Source organism: Stenella coeruleoalba (assembly GCF_951394435.1).
Source record: "Stenella coeruleoalba genome assembly, chromosome: 1".
Taxonomy (NCBI): Eukaryota; Metazoa; Chordata; class Mammalia; order Artiodactyla; family Delphinidae; genus Stenella; species Stenella coeruleoalba.
In genome coordinates, this window is record NC_137169.1 from 162,217,476 (window position 1) to 162,230,837 (window position 13,362).

Sequence of the window (13,362 nt, forward strand, 5' to 3'; positions counted from 1 at the left end):
ACACATATACACCCCAACCCCTACACTCTCTAATTCTCCCTCTCATGGAATCAAAATGTCAGCACTCTTGAACTTCAGCTTCCTTGGTTTGTCATCAAGCATTTTTAATTTCCAGATAGAAGAAGAGGCTCCCTGTGTGGAAACAGAGAGCTCCAGCAGGAAGGAGCACGCACCTGGTGGCTGGAAGTAGTATGTTTGGGAGGAAATGAATGTAGGTCCCAGGCTTTCCAGCCTCCTCATTAGGAAAAGGGACTAGACTCCCAGACAGTTGCTTTGAAGGAAAATTTGAAAATTGCGAGCTCTCCTTTGATACTACTTCCTTCCTGTGGCAACTCCAGTTTCATTTGATGTGGATTTTGTTCCTTCTTAGGCTCTTACCTGAAATTTTCTGCAGGTTTACCGTCTTCCTGGGGTTGTTGTCTAGATCGCAGGATTGCTACAAGAATGAAATGAGAAAATGTGTGTGTAGCACTTGGCACACAGCCAGGAACATACTAAGTGCTCAGTAAATGGTAGCTGCCCTTGTTCTTGCTGCTGCTGCGAGAGAGGCTGTTTGATCTGGATAAAGCTGACAGACAGATCCCTAGGACGTGAGGCCAGTAGAAAGCGGGTTTGCAGCTCTTCCTCTTCCCCATTTTATATGGAAGTCCCCAAAGTATAGGCTACTCCACAGGCTGTGCTGCCCTCTTCAGGGTCCCAAACAGCCCGGGAAGGCTTTGCTCCTGGGGTCTGAGTGGTGGTGTTTCCCATCTTAGTCTTGTGAGACGACTAACTGATGGAAATTACTTGGACAATATAAAATAGAAATGCTTATAAATGTTAATAAATAGAAGTAAATGATCACGGGTGGAAGACGTAAAATCATTTTAATAATAAGACATGTCGGCTCAGTTCAAATACTGCTTTCCTGTGCTTTGGAGTGGTCTTTCATATAGAAAGTTTGCTGAACCAAACCGTATGAATTTTGCCCTTAAGGATATGAGGATATTGCTTCATGGGGGAGAGGTCCAGCTGAGACTCTTAGCCTGTAAAACAGAGAATTGACCCCATTGGCTTGACCTCTAGGGGTGGGGGTGGGCGGTGTCTTACAGGTCATGAAGACATATCACATGTACAATGCCGACAGCATCAGTGCTCAGAGCAAGCTAAAGGAGGCGGAGAAGCAGGAGGAGAAGCAAATTGGAAAATCCGTAAAACAGGAGGACCGGCAGACCCCACGCTCCCCTGACTCCACATCCAACGTCCGCATTGAGGAGAAGCATGTCCGGAGGAGCTCAGTGAAGAAGATCGAGAAGATGAAGGAGAAGGTGTGTAGGCTCTGGCAACTGTAGGGGCTGGGGAGGATATGGGAATTTTCCAGTAAGCCCTGTGGAGAGCAGAACAAGGAAGCTCTGGGTTCCTTTAGTGCCTAATGACCTTGCTGTCTGCCCTGGAAGAAATCCTAGGTATTGGAAGAACTTGGGCATCTGTAGCAGACAAACAAGAAACAGTAGTTGCCTTTCCTAAGCCTGGGAGGGGAACCGTAGGGTTTGGCTTCAGATGTCAGGTGTTCAGAGGCAGATATAGTGACACCTCCTTCAGGGTCGCGGTGTAAGGATGGAGAATGGAATTTACAGATAGAACCAAAGTGGGACACGCATCTAAAGTAGGGAGCCTCATTAACCTTTCCTGGATTGATCTACATTATACCCTTGAATGTCATTAAACAGAATTAGAACCCAATTTAAGGCATATGCGCATAGGGAGTAGCAGCACAATTGTGGTTCTCGAATGTGCTGTACTTTCATCTTTTAGAGAACAATCTCCCCTCTTTAAAAAAGAAAAAAAAAGTAAAATTGAACTTTTGTTTCCTTTTCAGCGCCAAGCCAAGTATACAGAGAATAAGCTGAAGGCCATTAAAGCCCGGAATGAGTACTTACTGGCTTTGGAAGCAACCAATGCATCTGTCTTCAAGTACTACATCCACGACCTGTCTGACCTTATTGATGTAAGTGCTTAAAGCCAAGGGTACAAGGGCGCCTCTTTCCTGGATTCGAAGATCTGGTCAGGAGTCCCCCAGTTCTGTTACTCAGGCATCTTAAAGCATTTTGAGAACAATTATGAAGATGGTAGCCATGATCCCTCAGGGGCTTGCCATGTACCAGGTACCAGGTAAAGCACTTCATAATTTTTTTCATTCAGTCCTCACTGGAATCCTGGAAGGAAGGCGTTATTACCTCCACTGTTACAGATTAAAGTTCAGAGAGTTTAGATGACTTACCCAGAGTCAGCTAATAAGTGACAGAGGGAAAATTGGTACCTAGGTCTGATTTCTAAACCCAGGCTCACAACCACTGTGCACTTCTGTCTCCTAGGAAATATTACCTTAGATCAGGTACTTGCCCATAGAAGTGAGTGACAAGAGCTAAAGTGTTAGAATGTCATACCTTATATTTATATAGCACTTAATATTTCTCAATATTATCTCATTTGATTGTCTTGTCACCCTTTGGGATCAATATTACTATCTCCAATTTGTAGATAAGGAATCTAGGTAGGGGTCAAAAGGGTTCCTGCCCAAAGTTAAACTGCAAATTAGAGTCCTGGTCAGGAAGGTATCCAGATGCCTCTGACATGTGACCCATACTTCTCGCTGTGGCACAAATATGATGAGAGAAGCAGGATATGAGGCTCGTGTGTTTTGCATGGGGCAGGCACAAGGGATAAGTGTTTTGTCTTTGGCCTTATGGGTCAGCCTTGGCCTTGTTTCTCCTGCTGCTTCTCCTCACACCTTATAGTTAAGTCTTGCAGTCGATCTCACCTGCAAACTCCAGTCTGGCCCAGTTCTGAGCCAGCCCTGACTGCAGCTGCGTAAGTACACACCCTTCCTCACCTCTCTCTCCTGTCATCAAAGTGAGGGGCCTGGAGCCAGCATAAGCATCCCAGGGCTTCAGGCAGACCCTGGCCAGTCTCCTCTCGAGGCCTGATATTTGCCTCTGGCTGTCAGCAAGCAGCAGCTGGGTTTTGCAAGCCTCTGGCCAGACCTCACATACTTGCCTGTCTACCTTGGTTTCTCCGTGAATGAACCTGCCACACTTCACAATGTCATGTGTGGTTCTGGTCTAAGATTCACCATTGGGTAACTAGCTGGGTGATCCGGGGCTTGTCGTGGAACTGGTTTGGAACTCTGCTTTGTCTCCCCTCCACCCTCTGGCAAACTGAAGGACTGGGCTAGATCATTGGGTACTTAAATCTGGCCTCACACTGGAGCTGATTGGAGAAAGTTTCTAAAATACAGATTTATGTCTCCCTTCAGCCAGGGCTTTTTGAGTCAGTAGATTTCAGCCCCTTAATGCCCCGGGTGTCATTGTCTTGCTGGGGAAGTGGAGCCCTGATCCCTGTTCAGGCCCTGCTTTGTTCTCTCTGCTTGTTGATGCCAATCTGAACACTGTCCTTCAATGGAGGTCAGGACCCTAGACAGTATCCTTTCTCCTCCTCAGGGGAACAGCTCCTCACTGTTGGGAGAGAGGCCTGTTCTCAGCATGAGGAAGAGAATCACTTCTTTCTTGTGCTCAATTTCTGCTATTTATCTCACATTCGATAAAAAAGTCAGCCTGGGCGGTCCGCCACACCTCTGCTACTGGTTTGTCCTTTTCTCTTTCTTTTGCCCCCAGGGTAGGTTTCGTTACCCTTTCACCAAAACCCTGACCTCAGGGGAAGAGAGGGGCTACTGCTAAGTCAGTCACAGAGCCTCCATCAGATGTGAGTGGGTATTTTAAAATCAGTACAAGAAGCAAGCTATTTTGCTTCTTATTCTCATCATTTAAAAAAAAAAAGAAGTTTGTTAAGAGCCTGTCTTCACAGGGTGCTGTGTGAGGTGCCATGAAAAAGCAGTCTGCCAGCCTCCGTGCTGCTCAGCCAGGGCATGGGTCTAGGTCACTATGAGCAAGTCCAGGCTGGTAGCATTCCAGGCCACACGGATAGTAAAGTTGCTCTTGTTTTATTTTGTTTGTTTGTTGTTTGTGTTTTTCCTGAGGTGAAATTAATTACTCTTTTTTTAAAAAAAGCTTACATTATTCTGCTCTACAAATGTTCCTTAAGTATTACTTGGGATGAAGCTATGTGCTCAGCAGCATCAGGGGTACAAAAAGAATAAAGTAGTTCTTACCCTAGAGGTATTCACAGACATACAGACAAATCATTTCTATGTAACTGGCTAATTGCAGCACCAGGGCTAAGCACAGGGGGCCCTAGGACAGTGTTTTTTCAAACCGTAGGTCATGATCCATTAGAGGAGTCATGAAATAATTTTTATGGGTTTGATTTATTAGTTTTTTTAATGAATAAACTATACTAGGATAGAATAGACTACAACAGAATGGGAACGAAAATATCAGGGTGCATCATACTAGTAAGGTTAAGTTTTATTTGGTGAAACTATTGTGTTGGGGTGCGTGTGCGTGTGTGTGTGTGTGTGTGTGTGTGTGTGTGTGTGAGAGAGAGAGAGAGAGAGAGAGAGAGAGAGAGAGAGAGAGAGAGAGACAATATAAGATGTATTTGTTACTAAGTTGGAGGTCAAAAATGTTTGAGAGCCACTGCACTAAGAACAGAGGAATGTCTTTTAGTCTCTATAAGCTCCATGAGGGCAGGAACCAAGTCTCCTCTTTATCTTAATACATACATACATAAGTATAGGGCTTACTGAGTAGCTGAGCACATAATCTGTTTATTGAAGGAAGAAAGGAATAGAAGGAGGAAGAAGATGATTTCCTAAGCCAAGATTTTTTTCCTTTTTATGCCTTTCAACACTGTTCTCATTGAGATCTAATTTGCATACAGTGACTGAACTTAAGTGTTAAATTGCAAATTGTGGAGTATCCTATACCCTTTTAACTTACATCTCTATCAAGATGTAGAATACTTCCATCACCTCAGAAAGTTCCAATCAATCCCGCACCCTGAGGCAACCACTGTTCTGTTTTCTTTCACTGTGAGTTAGTTTTGCCTGTTGTAGAACTTCACAAAGATGGGATTTTTATATAGTATATATGTTTTTATATCTGGTTTCATTTGCCCAGCATGATGTTTTTGAGCTGCATCCATGTTATTACATGTATCAGTTAGTTTCTTGCTTTTTCTTGCCGATCTGTTGCCATAAAAATGGCCAAAAGGATGCTTTGGCCATGAGCCAACAGTTAGAGCAGGAGTGAGTGGGGAGCCCGGGTCCCTTGACATTCTGATCTCGCCAGTATCCAGAACTTGCTTTAAGATGTGGGATGAATCTTGTGCCAGTCCATTGCCATCTGTTACGGACACCATTCTGCCTCCTTCCTGGCGGTGTCGAAGCTCAGTGTGTGGTAAGGCATCGAGGATAAGTGAAAGAAGTGATTTTTGTCGATGTCAGTCCATTGACACAAGGACTAGCCCTTGACTTCTTTTTATTATATAGTATAAGATTTAATCTCAGATTTTAGGAATCTACATGAGGCATCTGACACACACCAGGAAAACCAAAAAGATATTCTGAAGTGACTTGAGATAGTCTAAGAACCACAGGCTCCTTGGAATGTGCTTCTCTCCCCCAGGAGCAGATGGAGGAATGAAGAACCGGGCATTGTCCTCATGGAGTGTTGTGAGTGCTGTGTGCGTGGGCAGAGAATCTGTGACACCATGTGCACCCAAGTCAGACAGGAGGGAACCCAGCTTTCTCAATAGGACATTTTATTAAGGGCAATTATTTCTTGCTTCCATAGAAGTTTGAAGTGGGTGTTTCCTTTCTAGGCCTTCTCTAGAGTCTCTGGGTGAGACTATCAGCTGGTAAAGGGTTAATGAGCTGTCAGTTGAAGTCATCACACATCTGGAAGGGCTATCATTAAGTTCTTATAAAAATTTGATTTCCCCTGAATTTTCATCAAACATTTATATAACCCAGAAATGGCCAGGGGAGCCCGGCATGGCCACAAAACTCATCAGAAGCCATGGAAAACATACTTTGTCCCCATTGTGAGCAAAATAATGTGCTGCCTCTACTTACTGGGATTCTACCGGGAACAGGGATGAAATATTCAAATCTTGTTTATCTAACCTTGCGAGAAGTTGCTTCTTTGTTGAAGCCTCAGTTTCTGGCTCTTGCCCTTTCAGATATGTGGAGAGCCAAGGCTCTGGAAAACCTATTCTGAATCTCCCTGGTTGGCTGGAGGCATAGAGGAGCCGGAGGGCACATTGTGAGTCAGACCCCCACGCGCTGACACAGAGAAGCTACAGAGCAGTTATATAATAGAGACAGTGGACTGGCCCAAGAAAGTTCCATGTCTTCCAAAGGCCATCCAGACTGAGTAAAACAAAAGGCTTCAGTGGCCGCATCTGCCCACTTGACTTAGATCAGTATTCAGCCTAAGTAGATTATTTCCTGGGAGGCTAGAATCTGTATTCCTGGCATCAATCAATCAACTGATGTTTATTAAATGCCTACTATGAGCAAGGCCTAATGGTGAGGGATGCAAAGAAGGAACAAGACACTGGCCAAGCCCTCTTGCCTTCTGTTGGGGCGATGTGAAATGGCGAGTCACAGAATGAGGGAGTGTCATTCTGTGTCACATGCGGGCTGCAGAAGAATGTTGCTCTGAGTGGAGGCCAAGGTCAATATATGCCAGAGTTGCAGGGCTGGCTGGCTTCCTAGGGGCTGAGAATTTGATTTGGATCTTGAAGATTGGGTCAGTTCCCAGGTGAAAGGAGTGAGAAACATTTTAGGAGGAGAGAATGCTGGGAGCTGAAAGTGGATTTGGAGATATTGGCGATTGGTGTTTGTTTAAGTGTCTGCATGGTGCCAGATATGTTTAAATGTGTATCAGCCACACAACAACCTCTGAGGCTGGCGTTATCCCCATGTGGGGCTCAGAGAGGTTAAGTAGCTTGCTTACAGTCATACAGCTGATTTGAGGCCTGTGGTTTTCTAATACTTGACCCTGAACAAAGTATATCGTTGGATTAGAACAGAAGAGTCTGAAGAAGAAAATAGAGGGAGATGATGTTAGACGGTCAGACTGAAGACAACTTACGCTTTGTTCTGGCTATTGACCTTGCTTAACTTCACTGAACCTCAGCTTTCTAGTCCGGAAAATTAAAATAATACCAACCTCACTGGCGTTACTATGCAGATTAAAATGTAGAATATAAATCAAGCTCTTAGCACACTGGCATATATATAGTAAGCACACTTAGTAAATGGAGGCATTTTAAAAAATTTATTTTAAAATATTTATTTGCTTTTAAATTATATTTAATTTTGTTTATTTTTTGGCTGCGCACGGGCTTTCTCTAGTGGTGGCGAGAGGGGGCTACTCTTCGTTGCGGTGCACGGGCTTCTCATTGCGGTGGCTTCTCTTGTTGCAGAGCATGGGCTCTAGGTGCACGGGCTTCAGTAGTTGCAGCACGTGGGCTCAGTAGTTGTGGCGCATGGGCTTAGTTGCTCTGCAACATGTGGGATCTTCCCGGTCCAGGGATCGAACCCGTGTCCCCTGCATTGACAGGCAGATTCTTAACCACTGTACCGCCAGGGAAGTCCCTGGAGGCATTTTTAAATTTCCCAACTGAGGAAGGTGGACGGTACTTTGGAAGAAAAATGAGAGCTATTATAGGTTCTTCAGCAGGGAGTAGGCATAACAAAAACCATATTTGAGGACAGTGAAGCAAACAGCACTGTAAAACGGTAAGAGTATGAATTAGGGTAGAGGGAGTGAGAATGGAGAGGAAAGGGGAGTTACCAAAAATATGTAAAGGTTACGAAGACTGCCTCCCTCTAATTCTCTTCTGCCCTGAAAAGCTCCCCCCACCCCCACGAACCTGCTCAGCCCTGTGGGCAGCATTACTTCTGTTCATCAGACTTACAGGCATGGAGTTCATCATCAGGGTCTACACAGAGCTAGTCAAGAAGGTTTACAGGTTCAAGGGAAGCTTGGCTAGACCAGCAGCATCTCCCAGAGGAGGAAGTGCCCCTGCACGTGCAGCCTCCTAATCAGCCGCTTTTGTCTAGCTTCCCTCCCAACTGAATTTAATGTCTTTCCATCCTCCGCCTCTAGTTAAGCTGTAAATGCTGTTCTTCCGCACAGCCAGGCACCTGCCAGGGCCCACTGGCACTGAATCCAGAGCCCAGCCCGACAGGCACTCTGTCACAGAGCTTCTTGTTAGATGCTGGGAGGAGGAGGCACATCACATGCTTTTTCTTCCCCAATAGTGGCTGGTCCCAATGTGATCATGAAGAGGGGGAAAGGCTGGGGGAAGAGTTAAGTTAATGCCTGCTTATGGAATGAAATGGCAATCAGGCAGATGGTCTTGCTCTATCCATAGATTCTTCTCTGATAATTCTTCTCAAGTTCTGAATCTCAAAGCTGTTTAAGCAATAGAGGGGATAAAAGATGGCCAAGGAATTTGGATCTCTGGGTCCTTTGGGAGGGATGGGGAATATTGTCATAGAGTTACAGAATGCCATTGCTGAAGAGGGCCTCAGGGATTATATTTAGTCCAAGTATTTTCAGACTTTTTCTCTAGCAGAAGACTTCTTTCTCAAACCAGGCCTTACATAGAATCCCAATATATTAAATAGAAAACAAGAGCAGAGCTGGTTTGGTTGAAGCAGGGGTAGGAGGCTCCAAGTCCTGCTAGTTGGGCTGCCCTGTTACCCCCTTCTCAAGGGCAGCCTGAGCACAGAACCATAGAGCTCTGGGCTACAGCTTGAAAACCACTGACCTGGCCAAATCTGTTCATTTTACAGTTGAGGAAACGGGTTCAGGGATGTGGAGTGGCTTTTTCAAGGTTGCTTGACTTCCAGTGTTTTTTTTATACTATTGCCTCTTTCATAGCACTTTTTTTTCCCATGTTACTTCAATCAGGATCCTTTAGCTGATGTGAATTTTCCCAGTAAGGCTTATGTTTAGAAATTTTTGATCTCATAAATGCTGTCAAGCAGGAGCTTTAGTACAGAAATCCTAATCTACAAGTAAGGCCTGTCCTAGAACGTTGGGAGTTTGCCGGAGGCGGGGGTTGACGACCAGTAGGGTCAGCGCCCCCCCACAACCCCCACACACACACATTCGTTTCTTCTCTCACCTGGAGTTCTCTTGCACCACCTCTGATTTCTGAACCTGAATGCTGAAATGGCCTGGCTTGATTGGTATATGGTGACTAAATCACAGTAACCCTGAGGCAGTGGCAGGCTATATTTTTATGTTGAATTTTGCTACAGTGGTATCCCCAGAGGAACCTGAAAATAGAAGAATATTCTCCTTAACTTCCAACTCTTTTATGTTTACTGAAGAGCATGATTACATAATTTCATTTTGTCCCAATGAGTCCTCTTCATTCCACCCACCTCACAGTCCTCTAAGGAGTCCTCCATATCAAACTAGGAGTCAAGAACTGAGAAATATCACCCAGATCGTTGAGGGTCAGCCCTCTTCCGGCTGCACAGCTAGTCTTGTTGACAGAATCAGATCTGCCCTGGGGGCCACCCTCCCCCTCTGCCAAGCCCTGGGGCTGTCCATGGTTTGCTCACGTGCCTTCTCCGTTCCACAGCAGTGCTGTGACTTAGGCTACCACGCCAGCCTGAACCGCGCGCTACGCACCTTCCTTTCCGCTGAGTCGAATCTGGAACAGTCAAAGCACGAGGGTCTGGACGCCATCGAGAATGCTGTAGAAAACCTCGATGCCACCAGTGACAAGCAGCGCCTCATGGAGATGTACAACAATGTCTTCTGTCCACCTATGAAGTTTGAGTTCCAGCCACACATGGGGGACATGGTGAGACCCTCTTCCCACCCGCACGTACCCAAGGGGCTTGAGCTCACTTGTGTCTAGATTTACTGCACTCAAGCTATGTTATTCGGGGGAAGGCGAGACCTGGGTCTGGCGTCATGTCCGGTGGGTGAAGCCCTTTCCAGCCATTCAGCAAACAGCTCCTGGGTGCCTGCCATCCACTAGGCTTGACCGTAGACAAGGGGGATTAGAGCCCTCAGGCAGCTTACAGTCAGCTGAGTTGAGAGTTAGAAATATGCACAGGGAGGGGCATCCAGGGGGACCAGCAGGATCAGAGGAGGTGAAAAACAGCCAGCGTGTTCTAAAAGCTACTAACAGTTCAGTATGGCAAAAGGGAAGGAGAGGGGTGGAGGCCTCCAATTGGTGAGGCTGAAAGAAGCGAGAGCTGAGATGGGGCCAGATACTAAAGACTTCTGATGGGGACGGAGGGCTAAGCAGGGTGATGACGTGATCTTTTGTCACTCAGCAGAGTTCTGAAGGATCTAATTTTCTTGGGTTTAGAAGACTGTGATAAAAGGTATAGTTTTGCCTGGCTATTGAACAAAAAAAGAATGGGTACCTACAGAAAGGACAGGAGCCAAGATGTCAACCCTAAGAATGGCTACCCAGGCAGCAGTGCACAAACATGGGGGCCCTGTTTATGACTTTTCACCTCCGATGACTAAAACAAGAAGCACCTAAATAAACCGAAGTGAGAGGAGTGAGAAGCTCTTTGGTTTTCATTACTGTGAACCTTGTCGTTTCTCTTCTGGTGGTTGTACATACAAATCAAAGTGAATCTTGTTGCTGGGGTAGGAGCCACCATTTGACCTGTGGGTTAAACCAGGAGGAGGATGTATAGGCTTACATAATAGAAAAGCTCAAGATGGATCTTCAGGCATGGTTGGGTTTAAGAGTGGGAATTTTATCAAGACTTAGTTTTTCTCTTTCTGCTTCACATCCTGTGTGTTGGCTCTATTCTCAAACAGGCTTTTATCCCGTGGGGGCAAGGTGACTATATTTCCAGCCTTATCTCCTTGTAGATTGAAATCCAGCAGAAAGAGTATCTGCTTCCCTCCTAGAAGCCCCCACAAAAGTCTCATTGTGTCTCCTTGGTCCCGATTGGGTGACGTGCTTATCCCCAGTCACTGTGGCTGGTATCTGCAGTCGGCTGATTGGCTTATGTGGAGGTCACACACTGCATCCCCAAGTTGGGGAGAGCCCCATCCAAAGCACATGGCCTGAGTTGTGAGTGGAATGTTCCCCGCAAAGGACAGTCAGTCCAAAGTTATCAGAAGAAGGAAGAATGAATGCTGGGTGATGGAAAAACAACAATGCCCTTTCAACAAGGGAGTGGTGCTTCCGTTAAGATTAGCATCCAGATGCTTTTTAGAAAACCCTCCTCCAGAATGACAACTGTTATACTGTAACCAGCGGATTTGCTCTCATCAATAGGCCACCATGGAGAGTGGGACATTTCTATCCTAAAGACAAAAACATGGAGATGATTTCTTTCCTCCTCTCCTTCTTGGGGAAAACCAGGCCATTTACAGTTTGTTTCCATTGCTGTGGCTTAGGAAATGCAGCATCTGAACAGATGGGGAAGTGAGATGGCAGCATGTGCAATTAGAATACGAGGGTGTATTGGTGTGTCACCAAGCCCCAGGAAGCCCCATTCCTCACCTGCCCTGGCTTCTGGTCAAACTTGCCTTCCAAGTCCCTTCTCCAGCTGCCACAGAGATTCCTTCCCAAGAAGCAGTGGAACTTGGGGACCAGCTGAGTGGAGTGATACATTTTCTGGTGTTGACTGAGATGCCTTCTAAGCCAAACAGCTTGTCTCCATAAAGGGGGATTCCAAATGCTGGGTGCTCAGGCCCCCTCCTAGCCCTGTCAGAGCCTCATTTCCATACTCCAGAGCACAGCTGGAATGCATTACCTTGCACCCCGATAGAGGACCACTGCCAAAGCATGCATCAGCAGCCCTGCTGCTTCTTAAAGAAACTAGCATGGAGGTGGTTTTCCCTCCATGATTCCTCCCTGCTACGTCGAAGTTACTTTAAAAATCAATAGTTCAGTCTTCTGCCCAGGGCCTCCCTTTGTGTGATATAGCTGATCAGTGGCTGGGCCAAGCAGGGGCCAGGGCCAGTCCCAGATCTTGCAAAGGTTTTGCATTCCAGCCTAGCCTTCATGTGAGTGGAAAAGCAGCCATCTATCCCCAGTCATTGAGGGCTGTCTGTAGACTGTGGAGGCAACAAGAGGGAGCTGCCTGGAAGTCCTTGAACTAGGGCCAAAGTTCGGATGGCATTTTGAGCGGAAGCCCTGAAATTGGCCAAGGCCCGCCACTGATTGGTGTTCTGGGGCACTCAGCGCATGAATTGATGCCAAGCACTCTCAGATGTACTAGGAGGAGGTGCTTGGCTCTACCCTTGGTGCCCCCAGAGACTTGTGGGGCTCTGAATGCCTGACCAGTGACATCAGGCAGCCAGAGAGTTTCACTACTGGCACTAACCCATCCTGGCCACTGAGCTTTCTCCATTGTGTCTGCTTATCCAAGAGCCAGAATGAAGTCAGCTCGCTTCAGATCTGAGAGCTGGCTCAGGCCAGCCTCTCAGCTGGGGGAGGAGGTCAAGTCAGTTGAGAGCTTAAAAGCCAATGGAGGAAAAGGTCAAGTCCCAGCCCCCTCCATTTGAAGAGAGGTTTTGTCTTTTCAAGCAAGAGAATGGTCTTGGGCATGTGAATGTGCCCACTGCTGGGGAAGGAGGAGGCCAGTTCTATCCAGATGTCTCTTTGCAGACGAGAGGCTAAAGGACACGTGGTGGCAAGGTGACAGGAGCTGCCTCCACGTGGTCCTGCCTCCCAATCTGCTAGCCTTCTGTTCCTCATCTGTCATCCTGGGGATTGTGGGTGACCTCACACCTATGCCATTGCCATGGGCCCATCAGGAGACAGTGGCTCAGCCATCCCCTCACACAGGGGGAAGCTTGTTGACAGCGATCCTTGGGGGGAAGGGCAGACTTCTCTCCCACACAGATCTGGTGAAGATCTGGAGTAAAACGATGGCTTTTTGAAAATGCCAAGTTCCACAAGATTCCATGCCCTCTGGGGCCCTCTAGCAAAGCCCGTGGACTTGTTCCTGGCTTCACGCTTTCTCTCATTGAGTCAGAGCTCTCATGCACGGCCCAGATTTATAAACACATGCTGGCTGCCAACAGCGGCATGTTAGCCTCCTGACCCACTTCTCTCCTGCTTTCACTCTGGTATACAGCAGGGAATGAAGGAGGGGCCAGCGAGGTGGCCACTTGGACCTCTGGCAGGAAGTCCTCACTGTGCCAAAGCTTTGTGTATCTGGAGCTGGGCTGCCTAAGGCACTCTTCTCTGCCCTAACTCCAGCTTCCTAAGAGCCGAAGGCCCTGTATAGACCTGCGTCTGCCAAGCACTAGGCTGGAGGTGGGCTACAAAGAGACAGAGATCTTTCCAAACAGGTTCCATTGCTCATTCCTTTCTTGTGCTATTTGGTCCTGGAAGAGGTCTACACACTTTGGCTTTGGATTTTGTTTTAACATAAAATTTGCGAGCTTTACAGCTTGAATATAA

General features: G+C 46.7%; 1 protein-coding gene across 4 annotated transcripts in view; it reads left to right on the forward strand.

Moving 5' to 3' along the window:
• Positions 1–13,362, forward strand: part of SRGAP2 (SLIT-ROBO Rho GTPase activating protein 2) — a 238,064-nt gene that overhangs the window by 167,914 nt on the left and 56,788 nt on the right. For 2 of the 4 annotated variants that reach the window (XM_079929684.1, XM_079929686.1), the window contains exons 6-8: positions 1,092–1,307; positions 1,859–1,987; positions 9,550–9,774. In XM_079929684.1, coding sequence (XP_079785810.1) covers positions 1,092–1,307; positions 1,859–1,987; positions 9,550–9,774 — 570 coding nt within the window. The remainder of the gene's footprint in view (positions 1–1,091; positions 1,308–1,858; positions 1,988–9,549; positions 9,775–13,362) is intronic. The other 2 variants (XM_079929685.1, XM_079929687.1) reach the window with 1 other exon arrangement.